This window comes from Megalobrama amblycephala, linkage group LG18 (genome assembly GCF_018812025.1).
Source record: "Megalobrama amblycephala isolate DHTTF-2021 linkage group LG18, ASM1881202v1, whole genome shotgun sequence".
Taxonomy (NCBI): Eukaryota; Metazoa; Chordata; class Actinopteri; order Cypriniformes; family Xenocyprididae; genus Megalobrama; species Megalobrama amblycephala.
In genome coordinates this window covers 32,669,554-32,693,099 of record NC_063061.1, presented here as the reverse complement: position 1 = coordinate 32,693,099, position 23,546 = coordinate 32,669,554, and the positions used below count along the sequence as shown (strand labels likewise).

Here is a 23,546-nt window from a genome sequence, read left to right as displayed (position 1 = left end):
TCATACTACAGTAACGTTAATAATCTCATTCATGAACATGATTTCTGCCTGAGTCTCATCACGATTCTTTTCCACCGGCTGTAGACATGAAGACAACACATCCCATGATTCCGTGAAATCAAGGCGTCATCAAGCTAAGCTTTAGTTTTGAATAAGCGACCTCTAGGGCGAAAATTTACATATTGTGGCTTTAACAGATCAAATATTAACATATCCCTGTGATCTCCCAGATGAAGGTTAGTTTTAAAGTAACCAACAGTTTCCTAATTTAGTTACTTGGTGTTTGGTAACTAAGGGCCTACTTTGCATCAGCAACACTTACTCAATGACAAACAAGTCATTGATGGCTCCTGTATTCATAGCAACTTTTTTCTAACTAATTAATCATTTGATTGTTAATCATAAATATAGGGGACTGCTGCTCGGTATAATAGTTTTCAAGAACATTATGTAAATTGGTAAACTATTTATCCTAGGCTACCAAAACAAACACCAAAACTTAACATGAACTGTCAAAAATTATGGTAATTTATGCAAAAAATTGATGGAAAGCTGGCAGCCTTCACGTTTCTTGACCACCTTCTTCCATTTGGATCAATTTTCTGTTCTGATCTCAACAAGTGTCTGCAAACTACTGAGTAGGCACCAATCAGTGGCCTCAATTTTATGATGCCATCATGTAGACTTCTTACAAAGTATTTTACAGTATTTTAAAAATACAAAAATACAAAACACTAAAGTATTTTGATACAAAATATGAAGCCATTTTCATCAACCCTATCAAATACAAAATACTATTTTGTATTTGAAATACGTATTTGAAATACATGTATCATAAATACTGCCCATCTCTGGCACTACCCATACAGGTAATTTTCTTTTGTTAAAAATATAAGCTATTTTTACATAAACATATACTTGTAAATAAAGTAATTTTCTGTTCATATATGCATAAGATATCATGATGTACAATGAGGATTTTTAATTACCATGTTAATGGATAATACAAACTATTTTTGGTTAGTTCATATGGCATGAACTAATTTGTATAAACTGAGAACAAATACTTTTAACCACATAATGTGTCCATGTAATGTAGACTGTATGTGATAATATCATTTCCTTGTATGTTAATGCTGTGAACTTGTGACAAATAGTAGCCCACATGGAGGTATGGTTATTTAATGTCAAAATATATAGGCCTACATGTATTTAATCATTGCAAATCCTGAAATATGCATTTAAGCCATTGAGACTTTGCATTAAAGGCAAACTTTGTATTATATTTATTTGGCATTAAATACGTTACATAATCTAAGTAGGCCTATTATTTGTACCAACATGAACATGAAGGAAATAATACGATCAAATATACAGTCAAATGGAAAACACTTTATGTTACACATTTATTAATATATGTTTAAAATAATAAAAGAAGATTGTATAGTTGTACTATTATTGAAGTAACAATAAACTACAGTGTTTGTATCCATTATTAAATCTTCTCATACTCTGTGTCATTAAGTATTATTTGTAACAACATGAACATGAAAAAAATAATACTATCACAGATGTTCTCAAATGGGAAAAAAACACTTTACAACACACATTTATTAATATTTTTTAAATAAAAACAGTGTGTAGTTGTAGGCTATATCCTTTAAGTATAAATTAGCCTACTGTGTTTGTATCCATTCATTGACATTAATCATGATCAATAGGCTGTTTTAAAATTTTGCTCTTTGTACATCATGATATCTTATCAAGTCAAGTCAAGTCAAATTTATTTATATAGCGCTTTTACAATTGGTAATTGTTTCAAAGCAGCTTTACATATTAGAAGCACAGAAAAAAGGGAAGTGGTTAAAAATAAGCTGTACAAACAAGCGTGGTAATATGTAACATATACAAGATGGTGCTACATTAAGCCAATGTCGGCTGACTCCCAGGGGTGGAAAAAACCCCCTAGGAGAAAACCCAGCGTGGGAAAAAAGTCCTAGGAGGGAAAAAACCCCTTGGATCTATAATATCTTATGCATATTATATGAACAGAAAGTATATTTATTTAAATGTATTGTTGGTAAATATTGTAGACATCGATCCGAAAATCCACGTAAAAACAGCTTATATTTAACAAAAGAAAGTAACTTATGGGTAGCACAAATATGACTATTTAAGCCCTGCCCCACTTCTGGTTCTGTGGCTGTGGTTTTGAAACTGCTGGTGTTGTGGGCCTACAGCTGGATATGTCTCGCTCCCACAGCCATTCATGAGAGTTTAAATGCTGGGGAATATTCCCATTTTCCCACAGGAGAAGGAGAAGCAAGCAGGAGGAATTACTCCAGGAGAAACTATTGTAAAGATGGAGTTTAAAGAAGAACCCTGCAAAATGAAAGAGGAAGATACAGAGGAACAAATAGGTTGGTGTTTTCCTTCATTCTCTTTAATGACTGATGAGGAACATTATGAAAAAGACATAACAATACATCTAAAACTAGATACTAATAGTCTCAGTAATAAACTAGATTTTTGCTGAATTGAGGCTTATATTTCATTTTGTTTTACATTTGTTGTTTTTTAAATGAATATTGATAATTTATTATGTTTAGAGGTGATGCATTGCAAACACATTGAAAGAACTTTCTTACACATAAATCACTCAGAGACTCAGTGTTTGTGAGCTGTTTTATGGTTTTGGAAACACAGTCTGTGAACAACTCTTACAGTCTGGATGAATATATTTCAAAATCAACAAGTTTGGTGATGACAACATAATTGAATGGGGTTTATTAATTATTTTTATATTTTCTGACCCCATAAATGTTTTAATGCACAAATTGCAAAATATGAAAAATAAAAAGGAATAAAACTAATTATATGAGTCATATTAACAGTACTTTACTTTGCATTTAAAAATTAAGGTGTTTAACATTTTATAAATAACCAATGCAGTAGGCTATAAACCACTCATTTGATGTTTGTTATTTAGAGCCTGAATGATGTTGCAAGAAATTAATTGCACTAACATGAATGGCCAGTGTCCTGCAGAGTTTAGCACCATCTTACTCTAAGGCTGCGTCCGAAAACTGTAAAATGCTGCCTTCAGAGGGCACATTTTTCAAGGCAGCATAGATGTATCCTTAGCTGCCTTTGATATCCCAGAATCCTGTGCTTTCCATTCTGTGACAGTTGAGCTAGAAAAATAAAGGTGGCGTCCGAAAGTTGTGTTTGTGAGTTTGTGAGTAAATGTACATTTTTGACCAACATTTTCCACTTTTGATATGATTTCAAGCGAGAAATTACTACTGTAGTAATTAAATATTTGTTTACTTCTCACCAAAGCTTGCGCTATATTGCTGTAGATCATTAAACTGTTACGCTGCCTCAGAAGTCTGTCCGAAATCCATTTTATGAGGTGACTTAATGCATAAACGCTGACTTATAAGTTATTGCTTGATAAGGCAGCGAGGCAGCAACCTAGGTTTTCAGATGCAGCCTAAATCTCTAGTAATCCTGAAGACTTTGATTAACTGGTTTAGGTGTGTTTAATTTGGGTTGGAGCTACACAGGGCCTTAGTTGATCATATAGGTGAGTCAGGTGAGTTGGAACTTTACTAGTTTCTAAATGACTATTTGAGCTAATCATTTGCACCTGGATAATTGAGAATTATTGTAAGTGTGATGATCATCTGCTAAATGAGCGACCACAATTCACACCTTCATTCAGTGAAGCCACTCCCACAGCCGTTCATGAGAGTTTAAATGCTGGGGAATATTCCCATTTTCCCACAGGAGAAGCAGCAGCAAGCAGGAGGAATTACTCTAGGAGAAACTACTGACATACTATTGTAAAGATGGAGATTAAAGAAGAACCCTGCAGAGTGAAGGAGGAAGATATAGAGGAACAAACAGGTTGGTGTTTTCCTTCATTCTCTTTAATGACAACTGAATACGCACTAAATTTTTGCTTAATTATGAATCACCTAGTATGTTTTTGGTTCTCATTTCTTTATTTGCATTTTGAAAATGTGATATGTTAATTTTAGACCCAATGGAAGTGAACAAAGACAAATATCAGCTTCAAAACCCTCATTCCTTGGCAAATGAAGATGAAAGCACAGTCATTTCACAGAATGAAGAGTGTTTCACACAAAAACAAGCTCGGAAAACTGGAGTCAAAGGATCTTTCACCTGCTCTGAGTGTGGAAAGAGTTTCACTCATAAATCAGCACTAAACAGACACATGAGAATTCACACTGGAGAAAGACCGTTCACCTGCCCCGAGTGTGGAAAGAGTTTCACACATAAATCAGCACTTAACACACACATGAGAATTCACACTGGAGAAAGACTGTTCACCTGCTCCGAGTGTGGAAAGAGTTTCGCTCACAAAAGCTCTCTCAACAATCATCTGCGCCGTCACTCTGGAGTGAGATCATTCAGCTGTGATCAGTGTGACAAAACATTTGTTGTGGAATCAAACTTGAGACAACACCTTATAGTTCATGCTGCTGTGAAGCCTCACTTTTGTTCTTTTTGTGGAAAGAGTTTTACACGACTGCACTCTTTACAAGTTCACCAGACAATTCATACTGGTGTGAGACCTTATATGTGCTTTGACTGTGGGAAGACTACATTTACATCCAATGACTTAAAAAAACACCAGAGAGTTCATACTGGAGAGAAACCGTACAAATGCTCACACTGTGGAAAGAGTTTTGCTCGGCGAGTACACCTTAAAGATCATGAGAGAGTTCATACTGGAGAGAAGCCGTACCAGTGCTCTTCATGTGGAAGGAGTTTCACCCGATCATCTAGTCTACGGACTCATGAGAAAAAGCATTGCCTGAAGTTGTGCAAGTGAGCCAAGTTTTCGCTTACATGCATGATTAACAAATATTGGTCTTACAAATAATTTGACATTCAGATTGTTTTATTAGAGTGATTTTAATATTTTGCTTAAAATTAGTAATGAAGTTTGAATCTGGTGACAGTTTGGTCAAATATTGCCCTTTTCTTTTCACAGCTGATGTAACATGGTTTATAATTATGTTTCAACTTTACTGAACTTCAAACACTTGTTTTGCTGCATTAAAAGATTTCTAAAATTTTCAGGTGAACTGTGGTGAGAGATTATTTTTATATATAGCTCAAAATACCTCACAGATCCTTTATCATGTTGTAAATGCCCATTTTTGAGTGCATGTCTTTAAATGCAAATGGGCTTGTGTGCTTCACCCCTTCCAGAACAGCGCTTCCTTCAACAGCTTCTGCTTGGTTTCGATTAACATCTAGATCGCGATCACGCTCACGGACATTGCAGTTCTTCTTCGTTATTACAGTTTCTTTTTCTGCATGCATTTTAAAGCTATATCAGTTTAAACTTCTAATTTCTTTTTATGAGCTCATATCTGAGGCTCTCGCACGGAAAGCAGGCTGTCAGCCGGCACAGTCTCGTATCATACTACCTTATCTTTCATGTCTTACTGTGTTTGAACTCTCAAATACACACAAAGTTATTGTAATTATAAAAGGCATGAAAGTATATGTCTATGCAGCGAACTAAAAAAAAAAAAAAAAAAAAAGGCCTCCTACTGGAAGCATCGGAATTGCACTCTACAGTTACTATTATCAAAATAGAGGTCCTATAATAAAAGTCTTCTCCGGGAGCCTTTTCATACAGAGTTCATACTGGATAGAAGAATACCAGTGCTATCATGAAATAACAAAGGACATTTTAGGAAGGTAATAGTTCAGAAAATAGGGACAATTAAAATAATTTATGATGGGATGTGTTTTACTTGTGCATATATGAGGCATTTTTGCCAAGCTGTTTAGAGGTGATGCATTAAGAACATATTGAAAAGACATTTTCTTGCATGGAATCAATCAGAAATCTTCTGTACATTTTTAAACCATGAGAAATAATTAAAAAAACAAAAAAACAAATGGGATTTAATGAATAAATTTAAATTCAGGTCCATATTTTATTCAATCCTATGCATGAATTAATTGAAAAATAGCCTTATTTAAAAGTATTGTTGTTAAATATAGTAGATATCGATCTAATCAAAATCCATGTGAAAACAGGTCATATAAAAGAAAATGATGTGTAAGTTATAGGATTAGGCAGCGCAACCCTATTAAGACTCTAAGCCCCGCCCCTCACTTCCGCGGCGGGAGTTTGGCAGCACCTCAGATATTCCTCCAGATGTCATAATTTGCTTTCGTTTCAACCGTGAACTTCTATCGTGATTCAATAGTGGTTCGTTAAATTACTCTAAATCTGCTTTTTATCAGATGGTGAGTACATTTATTTTGTTTTTTATTGAGAAATCTAAGTCTGACAACATAAATACTACATGTATTGAATTTGCTCGAAAAGAACTGGAGCTATTTATTTCCTATGTCATGATACCAGCCTGTGATCCCCTATATTGTGTGGACTTTTGTTGTATTTCCTGTCCTAGTGCCATGTTTTGTAGTCCTTTGTTGTTGATTAGTTCTCTGTGTCACATGCTAGGTTGCAATGATGAGGTGAGGATCTAATTGCAGCAGTTTTACTTTTATTTTCCAAGAACATAGAAGAAACAAACATTCAGAAACAATTAGATCAAATCAATATGTAACCATAAAAACAAACTGACAGGGGAGAACTGAACCAATTAGCAGATTAGAAGATAATTACTAGGAAACAACTCGGACATGAACAGAACTCAAAATGTGACACTCTGATTTTTCCCAGTTATGACTTGTTTGCCAGTCATCCCTTGTATATATTTCTCATGTTCTTTGATTTGTGTTGTCCTATGTGGATGTTATGTGCTCTGTTTTCTTTATCACACCGTTGGAATCTCCTGTTTGTTGCCTAGATTTACTTTTGTTGTTTTTTTTTTAATAAAATGGTCAATGCATTTGAATCCTTTTCTCTGTCATTTCTAAACTTAAAAGATGAATTTCAAAGATGGAGTTTGAGGAAGAACCCTTCAGAATAAAAGATGAAGAGACAGCAGAACCAACAGGTTGGTGTATCTAAAACTAGATACTAAACTCAGCAAACGAGAGAGAGAAAAGAGAAACGTCCTCCCACTTTCAACTGTTTGTATATATTTGTATGAACATAAAAAGATTCAACAACTGAGACATAAACGAAGAAAATTTCATATACATTTGATGAACAGGAATGTAATAATGAGTCCCTGATCAGAGCGGATCTCAATATCAAAAGCAACAGTCATTATGTGGTGTTTCCAGCATCTCCCTGTAGCACTGTCTTTGGAGTCTTACATTACAGACACTGCTGTTTATTGCTCTATTCACATCTGCAGTCCTCTTCCGTCCTGCAGCAGGACTATGGCATGTTCACAAAGGGTTCACAGAGACCCTGGGCATCTTACTTTTGCTGTTTTTCAGAGTCAGTAGAAAGGTCTCTATAATGTCCTAATGTATTGGAACTGTAATATTAATTTTCTTCTGCCTGTAAACTGTTAGACTTGGTTTCACAGACAGGGCTTAGATTAAGACAGGATTAGGCCTTAGTTTAATTAGAACACTTAAGTAGCTTTTATAAACATGCCTTAGGAAAAGAAAAAAGAAAACATTACTGGTGTACACCTTGAGACAAAGCACTGGCAGTGACATATTTATGTCTGTTAAAACAGCTCAAACATGTATTTTAGTTTGAGACTGAGTCTAGGTTAGTGTCTTAAGAACTGTTCCAGAGGTGCAATAATAGTTTATGGTTCATTGAACAAGCATGAAAAACATTGTTAATCACTAAAATAAAGATCTGTAAAGCTTATTTGGATTTTACTACATATTCTTTAAAATACACTATCCTGAAAAAGGGATGTTTCTCTTTTTTGCTGAGTTTATTAGACTTGTGCTAAATTGAGATTGAGCCATGTTTCTCATTAGTTCTTCTTTTATTGAATTATGAAATGTAATATGTTGATTTTAGACCCAGCGGAAGTGAATAAAGACCAACAGCACAAACCTTATCATTTCACAAATGAAGATGGAAACACAGTCGTTTCAAAGACTGAAAAGAATTTCACACAAAAACGAGCTCCAAAAACTGGAGTCAAAGGATCTTTCACCTGCTCTGAGTGTGGAAAGAGTTGCACATGTAAATCAGAGCTTAAGATACACATGCGAATTCACACTGGAGAGAGGCCTTATACATGCACTCAGTGTGGAAACAGTTTCGTTCGGAAAGAACACCTAAATGTGCACATGAGAATTCACACTAGAGAAAGACCGTTCACATGCACTCAGTGTGGAAAGAGATTCACATCCAAAAGTATTCTCAAAAATCATCTGCGCTCTCACTCTGGAGTGAGATCATTCAGCTGTGATCAGTGTGATAAAACATTTGTTCTGGAATCAAGCTTAAAAACACACCTTACAATTCACGCTGCTGTGAAGCCTCACTTTTGTTTTTTATGTGGAAAGAGTTTTACACTATTTAAGTCTTTAAAAGAGCATGAGAGTATTCATACTGGTGTAAAACCATATATGTGTTTTAACTGTGGGAAGACCTTCACTACATTGCGCACCTTAATAAAACACCAGAGAATTCATACTGGAGAGAAACCGTACAAGTGCTCACACTGTGGAAAGAGTTTCTCTCAGTCAGGACACCTGAAAACGCACAAGAGAGTCCATACTGGAGAGAAGCCGCACCAGTGCTCTTCATGTGGGAAGAGTTTCGCCTGCTCCTCTAATCTACTGAAACATAAGAAAAAGCATTGCCTGAATTTTCCTAAATAAGCAAAGTTAATTTTCAAATGCATAATTTTTTATGTAAATAGTTAGATTTTCTGATAAAAAAAAAAAAAAAAAAAGGGATTGCTTGCAACAGAGAGATATCTGAGAGAGAAAATGATTAAAATGACAGAGGCATGAGGAAAATATTTGAAAATTGTGGGGAAGTTAAAATGATCAAATTTTAAGTGGAAATGTTTATTTTATTTATGTAAGGTAGTAAATATGAAATAAGAAACTAACCATCAGTATTCTGTACAAATGTATTTTGTTAGTCTGGCTGTTATTCATCAAACAAATAAATGAAACATTATTTGTTATTAACTGACATCAGCTATATTACATCTAATGTGAATTAGAAGATCATATACTGATAATATACAACAATGCCAAGGTGTCTGGAAAGAGGTTTGGTTAAGTGATATTTGCATTCCACATGGTTGAGTCTGATGACTGTGACATGCTGGGTGACAGTGCAGTGGGGAGAGGAGCCAGAATCTGTCTCAACAGCCTTGAACACGAAGCTCTGTGGAATGCTGAAGGTTTGAAGGTTTGCTCTCCTGAGTTTAACCTTGTTGCAAATGTCTCTCTGTATCTTCTGCCTCTCTGGGCCACACACTCAGAACTTATTCAATCAGCTTTTGTCTCTCTGGTATGGAGACTTGGGACATGTTGTAGTGGTTACTGTCTCGCTGGACGAAAACTCTGAATGTAGTGTTTGTCAATGTTTTTTTCCCCACAGACTAGAGGCTTCTGATGATTTTTTTTATAGCAGTCACAATCCAACTTTAGGAATTGGTCTCTATCAATGAGAAGTCCTCTCCCAGGAGAAGTCCCAGGCTTGGTACCAGAGGTCTTCTTCTTGCCCTCTAAGAGGTTCTTGCCCTCTGTTGTTGTAGCATCTTTATCTGATGGCGTTGGACAGTTTGTTTGTGTTAGTCTACCAAGATCCAATCAAAATATAGCAAACCTTTGTCCAATGCTACTGACATTGAAGGGAACAGCACATTCCAGTGCCCAGTTTATGGCCAGGCTCTAGAATGTGCTGTTCTCTACGATGATAATAATTTTTCAACATTTCAATCATGTTGTAGATGAAATTAAGAACCTAGCCAGTGTGTTTTCTTAAAAAGAAATATATATTTCATAATTCCACAATTTGTAAAATTTGCATAATTTGAAAAATTTGCATTTGTAACAGGTATTCTACTTTACAAATTAACTTGTAGTGTACTAAGTTTGTGCTTGATGGAAGGATAAAATAAATACTTTTACAGTGTATTTTCAGTTAGTACATAGACGTGTCAATGTATTTTTAGTATCCTTGACATGAAATAAATGTATTTTAATTACAATTAAGTATGTTTATTTTTCACTATAGGGACAATATGAACAACCAAAGAATAGTTCATTTCAGACATATGGTATAACTACTAACTATACAGTATCAGTAACTAACTTTTTTAGACTATTTTAAAACATTATTTTCTAACAGTGATTTTAACTTTTTAATCTGCCAGACTAAAGTTTTTATGCTAATTTCTGTGATTTGCAAACTATTCCCTTGTCTCTATTTTGCATACATTCACAATTTTAATTGACGTCTGATTACAGCAATCAACCCTCATCAGTATTTTCAGGTTCTTTCTGAACTGCTGTGGGAATTTAAGAATTGAAAGAAGTGTTAATCCAGAGTGATTGTAAGTGTGATGATCATCTTCTAAATGATCAACAGTGACCACAATTCACACCTTCATTCAGTGAAGCCGCTCCCATAGCTGTTCATGAGAGTTTAAATGCTGGGGAATATTCCCTTCTTCCCACAGGAGAAGAAGCAGCAAGCAGGAGGAATTACTCCAGGAGAAACTACTGACAAACTATTGTACAGATGGAGTTTCAGGAAGAACCAGGAAGAGTGAAGGGGGAAGATACAGAGGAACAAACAGGTTGGTGTTTTCCTTCATTCTCTTTAATGACTGAATTTATAACAATGCATCTAAAACCAGATACTAGCTAGATTTTTGCTAAATTGAGGTTCACTTACATTCTTTCTTGGTTTACATATGTCCTTTTTTAAATTAACATTTATAATTGAATATGTTGATTTTAGACCAGCTGGAAGTGAATGAAGACAAACATCATCATTTCACAATTGCAGATGGAAACACAGCCATTTCACAGACTAAAAAGAAATTCACACACAAAAAAGCTGGAAAATGTGGAGTCAAAGGACCTTTCACCTGCTCTGAGTGTGGAAAGAGTTACACACGTAAACCAGACCTTAACAGACACATGAGATTTCACACTGGAGAGAATCTGTTAACGTGCACTCAATGTGGAAAGGATTTCACAGAAAAGGAAAGTTGGATGCACACATGAGAGTTCACACTGGAGAAAGACCGTTCGCATGCACTCAGTGTGAAAAGACTTACGTACATGAACCAGACCTTAAGAGACACATGAGAATTCACACTGGAGAAAAACCATTCACATGCACTCAGTGTGGGAAAAGTTTCATTGATAAAACATGCTTAAAAATGCACATGAGAGTTCACACAGGAGAAAAACCGTGCACATGCACTCAGTGTGGAAAGAGTTTCACATCCAAAAGCTTTCTCATCAATCATCTCCGCTCTCACGCTGGAGTGAGATCATTCAGCTGTGATCAGTGTGATAAAACATTTGTTTTGGCAACATACTTAGAAAGGCACCTTAAAATTCATACTGGTGTGAAGCCTCACATATGTTCTTTTTGTGAAAAGAGTTTTATATTTCTGCAAAAGTTAAAAGAGCATGAGCGTGTACATACTGGTGTGAGACCTTATATGTGCTCTGACTGTGGGAAGACCTACATTACATCCAACGCCTTAAAAATCCACCAGCAAATTCATACTGGTGAGAAACCGTACAGGTGCTCACACTGTGGAAAGGGTTTCTCTTACTCAACATATTTGAAATCTCATGAGAGAATTCATACTGGAGAAAAGCCACACCAGTGCTCTTCATGTGGGAAGAGTTTCACCCACTTACCTAATCTCCTGTTTCATATGAAGAAGCGTTGCCCAAAATCTTCAAAATGAGAAGTTTCACATTAAACACAAGTAAATGTGATGTTCAGATTAAGCAAAAGCTGGAATGTAATTTTATCTGAGAATGTAATTTGTTAAAATTTACAAGTGAAGTTTGAGGAAATTTTAGGAATGTTAAAGTAGTTTAGAAAACTAATGTGTTGCTGTGAAATGCCACAATTTATGAACAGACTAACAGCTTTATTTTTATTTTTTTATTTTTTTCAAATTGGAAAGCTGTTGAATGTTCATGAGCTGTTTTATGGTGAGACTTAATCTGTGAAGAAAATATATCAAACTCAGTCAAGTTTGGTTATGGGGCATGCTAGTTTATGGTTGAATGGAGTTTATTAACATTTGTTGTATCTATGGCATTAAATGTTTTGTGTAATGTAATGATTGCACATTTTAAAACTATGTGAAATAAAAAGGATCAAAATTAATTACCTGACTCAATTCAAGAATAAATGTTCTTTAGTTTGCATGAAATCAAGCAGTTAAACATTGTATTCAACACTGCTGATCAACTAGCAAAATCATTCTTTAAAATAAAAAAGTTAAAAAAGAAGTTTTTTAATTTATATTTCAACAAGTGTTTCCTCTATTAATATGGATTCTGACTCACACACATACTTGAATGTTTACGGGGAGAAAAAGCACACTTCATTTTGTGCCACTATAATCAACACACAAGTTAAAAAATCACAGTAGATTATTCCTAAATTATGTACAAACAGAAAAAACACACACCATTTTTTATATAAATTGTTCATTTTTGTTCAAGAAATGTTTGCAACCAAGAAGGAAAAAGCTGGACACACATCAACAACATGCAGTAATGCATTTAATTTCCTTGTGTTTTATTCATATACAAACACTGAACCCCAAATGCTATAAGTTTGCTATAATTTCTAGTGATACATAGGTTTACTGAAATTTTCATATCTCTGATTTGCAAATGATCCCTTTGCTTCTAATTGACACACATTCACATGTTTATCAACCCTTATCAATATTCTTTCAGCTTCTCTCTGAAATGAATTGAAGAACTGATTGTTTGACAGAACTGGAAATATAGATCTAATTTCTTATAATAACACAATTTTTGAGAAAACAATGACCAAAATACAATAAAGAAAAACAGTAGGCTACATAGGCTAACATTTCACAGTTTTTAGTTTCCGCCAGTAGAGGGCGCTCGTGCAACCGAAGCAATGACACACATCCGAGTCTAGGAGAAGAAGAGAAGTGAGCGAGGGAAGGGAACATAAACATGAGAAGTGGAACACAGCCGTTCATTCTGCGCTAAATCTGATGCATATTTCAAACTGTGAGTACATTATTTTTTATCATTTATTAGGAGAAATGTAATCTAAACGACTGAACGAGTCAGTTTATTTATTCACTACTACCTACCGATGTTGTACATTACGGCTGAGAAACGTAAACTCGTTACTGACTGTAACATTACAATTTGTCAAGATTGAGTTGCGTTTTCATTTTATGTAATGAAACCTGGTAAACAGAGTTTAATGTATGTAAAATTTATCATATCTAATGTGAGAGCAACGTAAAAATCCGCTTTAGGATTTGAATAGATTCTTAACAATGGAAGTTTAAATGCTGGGGAATATTCCCATCTTCCCACAGGAGAAGCAGCAAGCAGGAGGAATTACTCTGGGAAAAACTACTGACATACTGTTGTAAAGATGGAGATTAAAGAAGAACCCTGCAGAATAAAAGATGAAGATACAGAGGAACAAATAGGTTGGTGTTTTCCTTCCTTCTCTTTAGTGACTGATGAGGAACATTAAGATGGAAACTGATATAGCCTATCCTCTTGAGACCCGAGCATAGACTTTTTCCTCTGTAGAGGACTTTATATTTACCGAATGTCTCAGAGAACATACATGTTCTGTAAAGAGCACATTCTGGGAATTTCAGAGATACCAAATGTTTGGAGGTTTCACCATGAAAACTCCCTCTACTTGGTCTTTAAAATAACCATTTCGTTGACTGAATGATAAAATTTAGCACTCTCATGGAAATATGATAATATTTTGTAATTATCATTAAAATGAGTAATTTTCAAATTGTTTGACGTAAATAAACATATCAGGAAAATGTTATGGGGTTTCCAATCAGAATATAAATTTCTTTTACGAAACAGGGCATTGATTTCATACATATCCACTGTAGAAGTAACCGGGATTACTGCATGTTTATCAGGCATTTTAGGAAAAAAAAGAAAAGAAGAAAAAACAATATTTTCTTAATAACTTATTTTGGTTCCCTCTATAGAGGACATAGCATAAAATATGGATAAAAGAAAAAAGTTGAAAAAGGATTCTTAATTTGTTTCTTGTGCTCCAAACAATGTAATTGTTATGACCGTTAGAAAAAATTATATATCAGAATATTTACAAAGGTTCGTAGCAAACAATCCAAAATCAGAATCTAAATCATAGTCAATCAGGCATGGGTCAACTGCCTACCTGTAACACAAACATGCATATTCACATACAAAGAGACAACATACATTGGAGCACAGAATGAACAAATAACTCTGGCTCATTACAGTAATGAAAAAAAAAAAAACTAATTTCACATTAAAAAGTTCTGGTTCTCAGGAGGATATAACAATACATCTAAAACTAGATACTTGTAGACTCCGTAGTAAACTAGATTTGTGCTAAATTAAGAATGAACTTTATTTCATTTTTTAAATTAATTTGTAATGTAATGTTGATTTTAGACCCAATGAAAGTGAATGAAGACAAACAGCATCATTTTACAAATGAAGATGGAAAACTGACACATACCAATGAAGACAAACAACATCTGTTTCAAAAATCTCATTATTTCAAAAATGAAGATGGAAATGCAGTCATTTCACAGACTGAAGAGAATTTCACACAAAAACAAGCTGGAAAATCTGGAGTCAAAGGATTTTTCACCAGCTCTGAGTGTGGAATGTTTTACTTGCATGAATCAGACCTTAAGAAACACGTGGAATCTCACACTGGAGAAAATCTGTTCACGTGCCCTCAGTGTGGAAAGAGTTACACACATAAAAAAAACCTAAATGATCACATAAGAACTCACACTGGCGAAAATCTGTTCACATGCCCTCAGTGTGGAAAGAGTTACACACACAAAAAAAACCTAAATGAGCACATAAGAATTCACACTGGAGAAAGGCCTTATACATGCACTCAGTGTGGAAGAAGTTTCATACGTAAAGGAACCTTAAATAACCACAAGAGAATTCACACTGGAGAAAAACCGTTCTCATGCTCTCAATGTGGAAAGAGTTTCAGACATAAAAAAAACCTAAATGTGCACATGAGAATTCACACTGGAGAAAAACCGTTTACATGCACTCAGTGTGGAAAGAGTTTCAAGCGCAAAAGCTCTCTCAATGATCATCTGCGCCGTCACTCCGGAGTGAAGTCGTTCAGCTGCGATCAGTGTGACAAAACATTTGTTGTGGAAACAAACTTAAAAAGACACCTTAACATTCATACTGGTGTGAAGTTGCACTTTTGTTCTTTTTGTGGAAAGAGTTTTTCACTACTGAAGTATTTAAAAGTCCATGAGCGTGTTCATACTGGTGTGAGACCTTATGTGTGCTCTGACTGTGGGAAGAGCTTTACTACACAAACACAGTTAAAAACACACCTGAGAAGTCATACTGGAGAGAAACCGTACAAGTGCTCACACTGTGGAAAGAGTTTTGCTCGGTCAGGAGACATGAAAGATCATGAGAGAGTTCATACTGGAGAGAAGCCGTACCAGTGCTCTTCATGTGGGAAAAGTTACAACAAATTATTTTTTCTACGGACTCATGAGAAAAAGCATTGCTTGAAGTTGTCTAAGTGAGCAAAGTTCACATTCACATCCATGATTTACAAATATTGCACTGACAAATTATTTGACATTCAGATTGTTTCAACAGAGTGATTTAATCTAAGAGGGTAATTTGCTAAAATAGTAGTGAAGTTTAAATCTGGTACAGTTTGCTCAAGCATTGCCCTTTTCTTTTCACCCAGGTGAGAAAAAAATTCTATAATGTACTTAAAGTGCTCTATTTTCACGCACTAATATTGTACTTAATATACTAAAAATTCTTCTTTAGTACTTCTTGAGATAATCTTAAATGGGCTATTTTGAGACGCCAGGAAATATGAACTAAAATGTGCTTTTAATATACTATCTTTGTATATTTAAGCATTTTAAGTACATTATAGATGTGTACTTTTTTTCACCTGGGAACAACCCCTGTAATATGATGTATAAAGATATTATTCAACTTTACCGAACTTCAAACACTTGTTTTGCATTAAAGTAAATTTAGCTTTTTTCGAATATTCCCTTTCATGCAGTGTGTAATGTAGCTGTCTGTGAATGTGAACAATTTTGTGAGCAAAGTTGTGAAGATGAAAGTGCACAATAAATAAAGTTATTGTTTCTAAAAAGAAAGAATCAGTAATTCAAATTCCACTTCGTTATGGATACACGTCACCGAGTAACACATTTGCATAATGCCCTCCTGTGGTTTTCATTGGCTGCCCACAAACATCTACTTTGACCCGCCCTCAAATGCTGTAGCTGGTTCATGCTGTGTACATGCCGAGGAGATGCTGTTTTCTGCTCTGCAAATGCAAATTCTCTTTGAAAACCCTTTCAAAGGATAAGGATGTGAAGAGTCACAGATGTGAAGAGTCACAGAGGTTGCTCCTCAGAATCACAACCTGAAAGTATGATTAATTGTTGATGTATATATTTTCTACTGGGTGTTAAAAATATGTAGTTTTGTGTTTTATATTGTGTAGGTGTCCAGCTAAATGCCTAACTCACATTATTACTGTCTTACTGAAATACTTCTGCTAATTACCTGTGGGTCCACTATTACCTAAAAATGTCTCTATTAATGCAGGTTTGTCTGTTGTTCTTCTAACTACTTTGAGTAGTGATAAAGGATCGAGCAAGTTTTTTTATACAAAACTTTATGACTGTTTCATCAGTCATTCACATTAGCTGCATCATCTGCTAAATGAGCAACAGTGAACACAATTCACACCTTCAGTCAGTGAAGCTGCTCCCACAGACCTTCATGAGAGTTTAAATGCTGGAGAATTACTCCAGGAGAAACTACTGACATACTATTGTAAAGATGAGTTAAAGAAGAACCCTGCAGAATAAAAGATGAAGATACTGAGGAACAAATAGGTTGGTGTTTTTCTTCATTCTCTTTAAAGATTACTACAGAACATTAAGATGAAAAATTGAGTCTTTTTTCCAGTTTTGTTTAATTGTGACTCACCTGGTATATTTATTGTTGTTCTCATTTCTCCTTTATTTTAATTTTGAGAAATTTATATGTTGATTTTAGACCTGATGGAAGTGAATGAAGACAAACAGCATACATCTCAATATTTCTCATATTACCACCATAAATCTTTGACAACTCTTTCAGACTTAATTTAAAAACATTTTCACTGTAAGTTTATGTCAGAATTGTTAGCAAGAGCGCAATTATAAACAAAACGAGGCTGTGAAACTACAGACCGGAATACTTTGGCTTGATTTTCTGTCCATCTTTTTTACACTCCATGTTGTGAAAGTGACTAGTAAGTAGAGGAGTTTAAAAGGCAATCAGTCTCCTCCCCCTGTTTAAAGCTTAAGCTATCTTTAAAAACTTTATTCATTAGATAGTATACGTTTACGAATCCCGACGGATCCAACAAGATTAAATGAAATGAATGCAAATGGCGCCGTCTTGAAGAACATCTGTGGTGCTGCCAAACTATTGCCATAACTATATACAGTATAGGCCGTTTCCACCTGGTATTAAGATGTGTTTTGGTTGATCGGATAACAAATGGACAATGCTAAAATGGGGTGTAAAACGTTTTGAGCTTGTCCACTTTCGACCACTTCCAGAGGTAGTCGAAAACTAATTTGACTGTATTGCTTTCGTAGTGGAAACGCTCATGTGGTCAAATGTGTTTGAACAGCCACTAAAGACCATACATAACATGAAAATTCTGGACATTTTTCATACTTGTTTTAAAATGTATGTCATTGTCACTAAAACTATGATAACTATAACTGGACACATTTAACTTTTATTTAACAGAAAAAAAAATTACAGTCCTTAAAGGGGGCCCTTAAGACCTTCTCCCCCACTTTACCCTATATGTTTGATTCTCTAACCATTAGGCCACAACTGCACCAACAGAATGAGTTGTTACTAGGGCTTAAAAATATCTTGATTTTAATCAATTCACATTTTTACGAACCAGTATCATTTCTTAAATCCCAAGAATTGATTAGTCTATCCTGTTTTCAGTTGATGAATGAACTGAACATTGAAATGCACCTCCCATCCAATAAATCGAAAATAAGCTTTGTGCTTTGTTACTTTTGATATTGAACAAAGTCTCATATTTCAAATGATATCCATTTGATTAGATTAAAAAAATTAATACCATTTCCGTGCCTTTTAATGTGGCATGAACAGGGGTGTCCAACCCTGCTCCTGGAGGGATACCATCCTGCAGAGTTAAACTCTGACAGACCTGAAAAATCTAACCAAAGTCTTCAGGATTACTTAGAAAATTATAAGTTATATCATAAATTACATTATATGATTGTTTAGGGATGGAGTTAAACCCTGCAGGACTATGGACCCTGAGCTTGAAGACAAAACATTATACATATAATGCATATGGCTCAAATTTAGGATACTTAGACATATCATACATGCAGTATATTTTGCATATTACATTTTTTTTTTTTTTTTTTTTTTTGCATCAAATAAATCACAGAAACTTTGATGACTTTGACCTTTTTTATACCTAAATAGGGCAACATATTCTAGGAGATACAACTCATAAAATCCAAACTATATGAAATATTTAAAAAATGGCTTTGGATTTTTTACTTAAATCCAGATGATATAAAAAGTGACATGAAATTATTATTATTATTATTATTAATTTTTTTGATGATCATTTTCCACTCTTGCCTGTTTAAAGGTTAATTGTTTGAATACAAACCAGTTCATTTTAACTTTCAATATCATAGTACCCTTGTCAAACAATCAAACTTTACTACTAATTTCAGATTAGATTACTGTATTAAAGATACTTTCATCTTTGCATAATCTGAATAACAAATTATTTATGAAATTAATTATTTACAAGTCATGGATCTGAACTTACTCACTTAGACACCTCTGGGCAATACTTTTTCTTGTGAGTCAAAAGATTAGATAGATTGGTAAAACTCTTCCCACATGATGAGCACTGGTGCAGCTTCTCTCCAGTATGAACTCTCTCATGATCTTTCAGGTTTCTTGACTCAGAGAAACTCTTTCCACAGTGTGAGCACTTGTACGGTTTCTCCCCAGTATGAACTCTATGGTGTATTTTTAATTTGTGTGATGTAATAAAGATCTTCCCACAGTCAAAGCACACATGAGGTCTCACACCAGTATGAATACTTTCATGCTGTTTTAAAGAGTACAGTTCTGAAAAACTCTTTCCACAAAAAGAACAAACATGAGGCTTAACAGCAGCATGAACTTTAACATGTCTTCTTAAGCCTGATGAAACAACAAATGTTTTGTCACACTGATCACAGCTGAATGATCTCACTCCAGAGTGACGGCGCAGATGAACATTGAGAGAGCTTTTGTGAGTGAAACTCTTTTCACACTGAGTGCATGTGAACGGTTTTTCTCCGGTGTGAACTCTCATATGCACGTTTAAGTCATCTTTGCGACCGAAACTCTTTCCACAATGAATGCATGTGAACGGTTTTTCTCCAGTGTGGCATTTCGTGTGTTCATTTAAGTGTCCTTTATGTCTAAAACTCTTTCCACACTCAGAGCAGGTGAACCGTTTAACTCCAGTTTTTCCAGCTTGTTTCTGTGTGAAACTCTTTTCAGTCTGTGACACGACTACATTTCCATCTTCCATCTTTAGGAAATGATGAGGTTTCTGAAACTTATGCTGTTTGTCTTCATTCACTTCCATCAGGCCTAAAATTAACATATTAAATCCCCATAATTCAATAAAAGAAGGATAAATGGAAAACAAAAATAAATGTTGTTCAAAATCTCAATTTTGCGTAAATATAGTTTAATACTACTATAGTTTCATCTTAATGTTCCTCAAAGAGAATGAAGTAAAACACCAACCTATTTGTTCCTCTGTATCTTCATCTTTTATTCTGCAGGGTTCTTCCTTAATCTCCATCTTTGCAATAGTATGTTAGTTTCTCCTGAAGTAATTTCTCCTGCTTCCTTCTTCTCCTGTGGGAAGATGGGAATATTGTCCAGCATTTAATCTCTCATGAACGGCTGTGAGAGCAGATGTTCACCACACTTGCAATCACTTATTCAGGTGCAAATGATTTGCTCTTAAAGTAATTTATAAAATTCCATGAATTTAATTTTTTTGAGAATACATGAGACAGTATATGAAACAACAAACAAAATCACATCCTTTATGTTTAAATGAAAAAATAGATAAATAGATAAAAATAAAACCAATTAAACTAATAATAACATACATGAATTCACAAGCATACATAATGCATACCAATGACAGAAATAAGCTCAGTTAGAAAAGAAAATAGAATAGATTGTGACTATATTATATTTCAGCCTGTAACTAGTTTGCACATAGTTTAATATATTACAATACAGTTTAATACAACATTTAACCCCTTCACATGAAAAAAACAAATTCATAATCAATTACTAAGTAACCACTGAATGTAATAACAGGTATCATTTTTAAGCTTAGAAACTCGGCTTTTTAATACCATTTTGATCAACTCTTAACGAGTGCTTCCTCTAAAACTGAGTGAAATAATAATCGTGTTTTCCAAAAATGGTACCTTGATAAACAAAAAATAGGTGTCACTTGAAAGCTTAGAGTCTGAATTTTACAATTTGATTAACCTCTAGTGCTGAGTTATTTGCTGGTAAACAGAAAAACATAATTTATGAAATACTTTTTTTTTTTTTTAAAAACTATATACTGCAGTGTGCCAAAAACATCATACAGCGAGCTCAGATAGTCATGTGTAATATGTCATTTGAAAGGTCTCAGAGTAGAACTATACAGTCAGAAGTATAATTGTTTTGGACTTTGATAAAACTTGTGCAATTATTGTACACGGAAAAAAGATCTATGATTGTTGAAATATGCCTTAAATGTTTGGACTTAAATTTTTGTTTGTTTACTAAAAAATAGTACCGAGTTTACGTTTCACGACCGTGATGTACAACTTAAGTCGGTTAATTTCTGAGTGATTCACTAAATGAACTGACTGGTTTAGTGTTTTTGATTTAGATTTCTCCTAATAAATAATAAAATGAATATACTCACAATATGAAAAACAGCAGAATGAACGGCTGTGTTCAATTCACATGTTTATGTTCCCTTCCTTCGCTCACTTCTCTTCTTCTCCTAGACTCGGATCATTGCTTTGGTTGCACGAGCGCCCTCTACTGGCGGAAACCAATCCCTATTAAACTATCTAACCTTCAAAGATGACATGACAACCAAGATAAGATCTGTTATCTTGGTTGAGATTATAAACACTATTTATTTTTCCAAATATGTTTGATTTGGGATAAAGATTCAAACGTAAATACCTCCTAAGGAGTTTGCAATTGTATTTACCTTCTGGAGTCCTTCAACTGTTACTGATGTTGACTTAGATGATACAAGTATTATTAATAAAAAGTTATTAAGAGATTTTAAGATTTACCTTAAAAACTCCAGAACTCAGTTCTGTCTGAGCAGCTCAATGCAAGTTGTCTGATTTAGATCTCTTCCAATAAAAATAAAACCACAGTCCTTACAGTTTAATAAACAGAGTGAATTAAATCAATTAAAGGTACACTATAAAAAAGCTATAGTAATTTATAGTAAAGGCTATAGTGTTTTTGAACCATACTATAGTAAATTGTACTGTATATATCATTGTATTTACAACACTTTGTTAATAAATGCAGCATACTGTAGTATTTTGTCTATAGTGAACTGATAAACTGTAATAAATACTGTAGTATACTTAAATATTTACAACAGTAAAGTTGTGTATTGTAGTATAATACACTATTTTTGTAGAAAACGTAGTACAGTATTGGGTAAAGTAATTTGTTTATATTGCAGTTATTATATTACCACAGCAACTATAGAATTACCACAACAAATTAATTCAAATACTTTACTGTAGTATGGCTCAAAAACACTGTAGTATTTACTATAAATTAGCCTACTATAGTATTTTTTCATGTGGGTATGTTGCTTTTGATACATAATAAACAAAATGTAATTTAATATAGTTCTTACACTGTGGTTTTATCTTGTATTTTGACAAACTTTTTGCTTAAAAAAAAAAGTGATAAAATAGATCTTGTCATGCTTTAATCTGATTTTGGCTCGTCTCGATTCTCTGAATAACTTGTATGAGCTTCTCAAATAGTTTTGAAAATGATTTCATTTCAGCTACATGAATTTGTTGAATCCATCGTGATTTATAAACAAGTCAACTGATTCAATTTGCTGTGTTTATCAGTGTGAGGACATCAATGTTCTTTTTATTTGGAGAAATCTATAGAGGAATTATTCATGCATTGAGCTGCTCGGACAGGAGTTTTACATTGTCATATCACCAGGGTTTAAATTCGGCCAGGGCCGGAGCCCTGGTGCTTCACAGGTGAAAAAAGTGTACTTGAATGCATTAAAAAAATACTTAAATACAAGCAAGTACATTTGTAGTACATTCTTATCTTTTGTGCTAAATAAAATTGTTAAAGTTATACAGAGGCGTTTTCTTAGTGTATTTTTTTTATAAGTGTGCTTTGCATGCTTTAAAAATTAGTTCAATCTAAGTAGACTTTTATATAGTAATCCTAAATTTAAATTAAATAGATTTTATTAAAAATATATTACTAATGTACTAGTTATTATAAGTACATTTTCCCAATTGTGGTACTTAAGTACACTTAATGTAAATACACTAATTAGCACTAACACTTAAATTGATTTTAAGTGTAGTCAGATAAAGTAAACCAAAGATACAGAAGTGTTTTATAAGTGCATTACTTAAAAGTTTGCTATGAACGCTTTACATAAAATTTTAGTGGATTTTTATATACAGAATACTACAAGTTCTATTTTAATGGATTTTAATGAAAAATAAAACATGGTTAAATGTGTCCTAAATTTCACAATTTAATAGTAAGTATACTTTTAGCATAAAGTACTTAAAGTGCTATATTTTAATGTGATAAAAAAAGGCTACTAATGACATACTAATAGTGTACTTGATTGTACTTGTCACAGTTCATGGGTTCACTGGTTCACTTTCCCTGCATCTCAATAAGCTCCCTAGCTTCAGTCGTTAATCAGTATATTGTGTAAATAAATGTGACCGACTCCCTGATCAGTGCCCTGACTACTGAACTAGGGAGCTGATTGAGATGTACACTTTGTCTCTCTGTGAGAATCGGTGCATTCCAAATGGATATATCACCCTCCGAAGGGCACTTCGGAGTGAAAACAATCATGGCCGCCATATTGATGGGTCGTTCCAAACCGAAGTGCTCAAAACTGTCAACTTCAAAGGGCCCTTCGGAATGAAGGATTTCAAAGGTGGACACTTCGGGCCCTCATGATCCAC

General features: G+C 34.2%; 4 protein-coding genes and 1 pseudogene across 5 annotated transcripts; 4 read left to right on the top strand and 1 right to left on the bottom strand.

Moving 5' to 3' along the window:
- The first annotated feature begins 2,274 nt into the window (after positions 1–2,274).
- Positions 2,275–5,112, top strand: LOC125253170 (gastrula zinc finger protein XlCGF7.1-like). The gene is made up of 3 exons (XM_048166994.1): positions 2,275–2,420; positions 3,793–3,912; positions 4,047–5,112. The coding sequence occupies exons 2-3, from the start codon at positions 3,855–3,857 to the stop codon at positions 4,862–4,864; spliced, it is 876 nt and encodes a 291-aa protein (XP_048022951.1). The 5' UTR covers positions 2,275–2,420; positions 3,793–3,854; the 3' UTR covers positions 4,865–5,112.
- A 1,065-nt stretch (positions 5,113–6,177) lies between these two features.
- LOC125253174 (gastrula zinc finger protein XlCGF7.1-like) lies at positions 6,178–8,878 on the top strand. The gene is made up of 3 exons (XM_048166999.1): positions 6,178–6,303; positions 6,952–7,022; positions 7,961–8,878. The coding sequence occupies exons 2-3, from the start codon at positions 6,965–6,967 to the stop codon at positions 8,770–8,772; spliced, it is 870 nt and encodes a 289-aa protein (XP_048022956.1). The 5' UTR covers positions 6,178–6,303; positions 6,952–6,964; the 3' UTR covers positions 8,773–8,878.
- On the top strand, positions 6,230–12,285 carry LOC125253161 (annotated as a pseudogene).
- A 417-nt stretch (positions 12,286–12,702) lies between these two features.
- Positions 12,703–16,312, top strand: LOC125253151 (gastrula zinc finger protein XlCGF52.1-like). Its single transcript, XM_048166960.1, has 3 exons — positions 12,703–13,164; positions 13,485–13,601; positions 14,590–16,312. Exons 2-3 carry the CDS (start codon positions 13,544–13,546, stop codon positions 15,714–15,716), a joined length of 1,185 nt encoding a protein of 394 aa, XP_048022917.1. The 5' UTR covers positions 12,703–13,164; positions 13,485–13,543; the 3' UTR covers positions 15,717–16,312.
- Positions 16,313–16,972: 660 nt separating this feature from the next.
- LOC125253169 (gastrula zinc finger protein XlCGF7.1-like) lies at positions 16,973–21,356 on the bottom strand. Of its 2 annotated transcripts, none has more exons than XM_048166993.1 (3): positions 21,242–21,349; positions 20,044–20,167; positions 16,973–19,884 (listed from the first exon to the last, which is right to left on the bottom strand). In XM_048166993.1, exons 2-3 carry the CDS (start codon positions 20,099–20,101, stop codon positions 19,064–19,066), a joined length of 879 nt encoding a protein of 292 aa, XP_048022950.1. In that variant the 5' UTR covers positions 20,102–20,167; positions 21,242–21,349; the 3' UTR covers positions 16,973–19,063. The 2 variants fall into 2 exon arrangements, with proteins under 2 accessions (XP_048022950.1, XP_048022949.1); XM_048166992.1 differs by having other exon boundaries at positions 16,975–19,884; positions 20,044–20,157; positions 21,242–21,356.
- Between the last annotated feature and the right edge of the window lie 2,190 nt (positions 21,357–23,546).

Excerpts from the sequence above, each read along its gene's own strand:
- LOC125253170 (XM_048166994.1), top strand. The coding sequence starts at position 3,855 with ATGGAGATTAAAGAAGAACCCTGCAGAGTGAAGGAGGAAGATATAGAG. Across the intron at positions 3,913-4,046 it reads AGATATAGAGGAACAAACAG|ACCCAATGGAAGTGAACAAA; the intron begins GTTGGTGTTTTC and ends TGTTAATTTTAG.
- LOC125253174 (XM_048166999.1), top strand. The coding sequence starts at position 6,965 with ATGGAGTTTGAGGAAGAACCCTTCAGAATAAAAGATGAAGAGACAGCA. Across the intron at positions 7,023-7,960 it reads AGAGACAGCAGAACCAACAG|ACCCAGCGGAAGTGAATAAA; the intron begins GTTGGTGTATCT and ends TGTTGATTTTAG.
- LOC125253151 (XM_048166960.1), top strand. The coding sequence starts at position 13,544 with ATGGAGATTAAAGAAGAACCCTGCAGAATAAAAGATGAAGATACAGAG. Across the intron at positions 13,602-14,589 it reads AGATACAGAGGAACAAATAG|ACCCAATGAAAGTGAATGAA; the intron begins GTTGGTGTTTTC and ends TGTTGATTTTAG.
- LOC125253169 (XM_048166992.1), bottom strand. The coding sequence starts at position 20,101 with ATGGAGATTAAGGAAGAACCCTGCAGAATAAAAGATGAAGATACAGAG. Across the intron at positions 19,885-20,043 it reads AGATACAGAGGAACAAATAG|GCCTGATGGAAGTGAATGAA; the intron begins GTTGGTGTTTTA and ends TGTTAATTTTAG.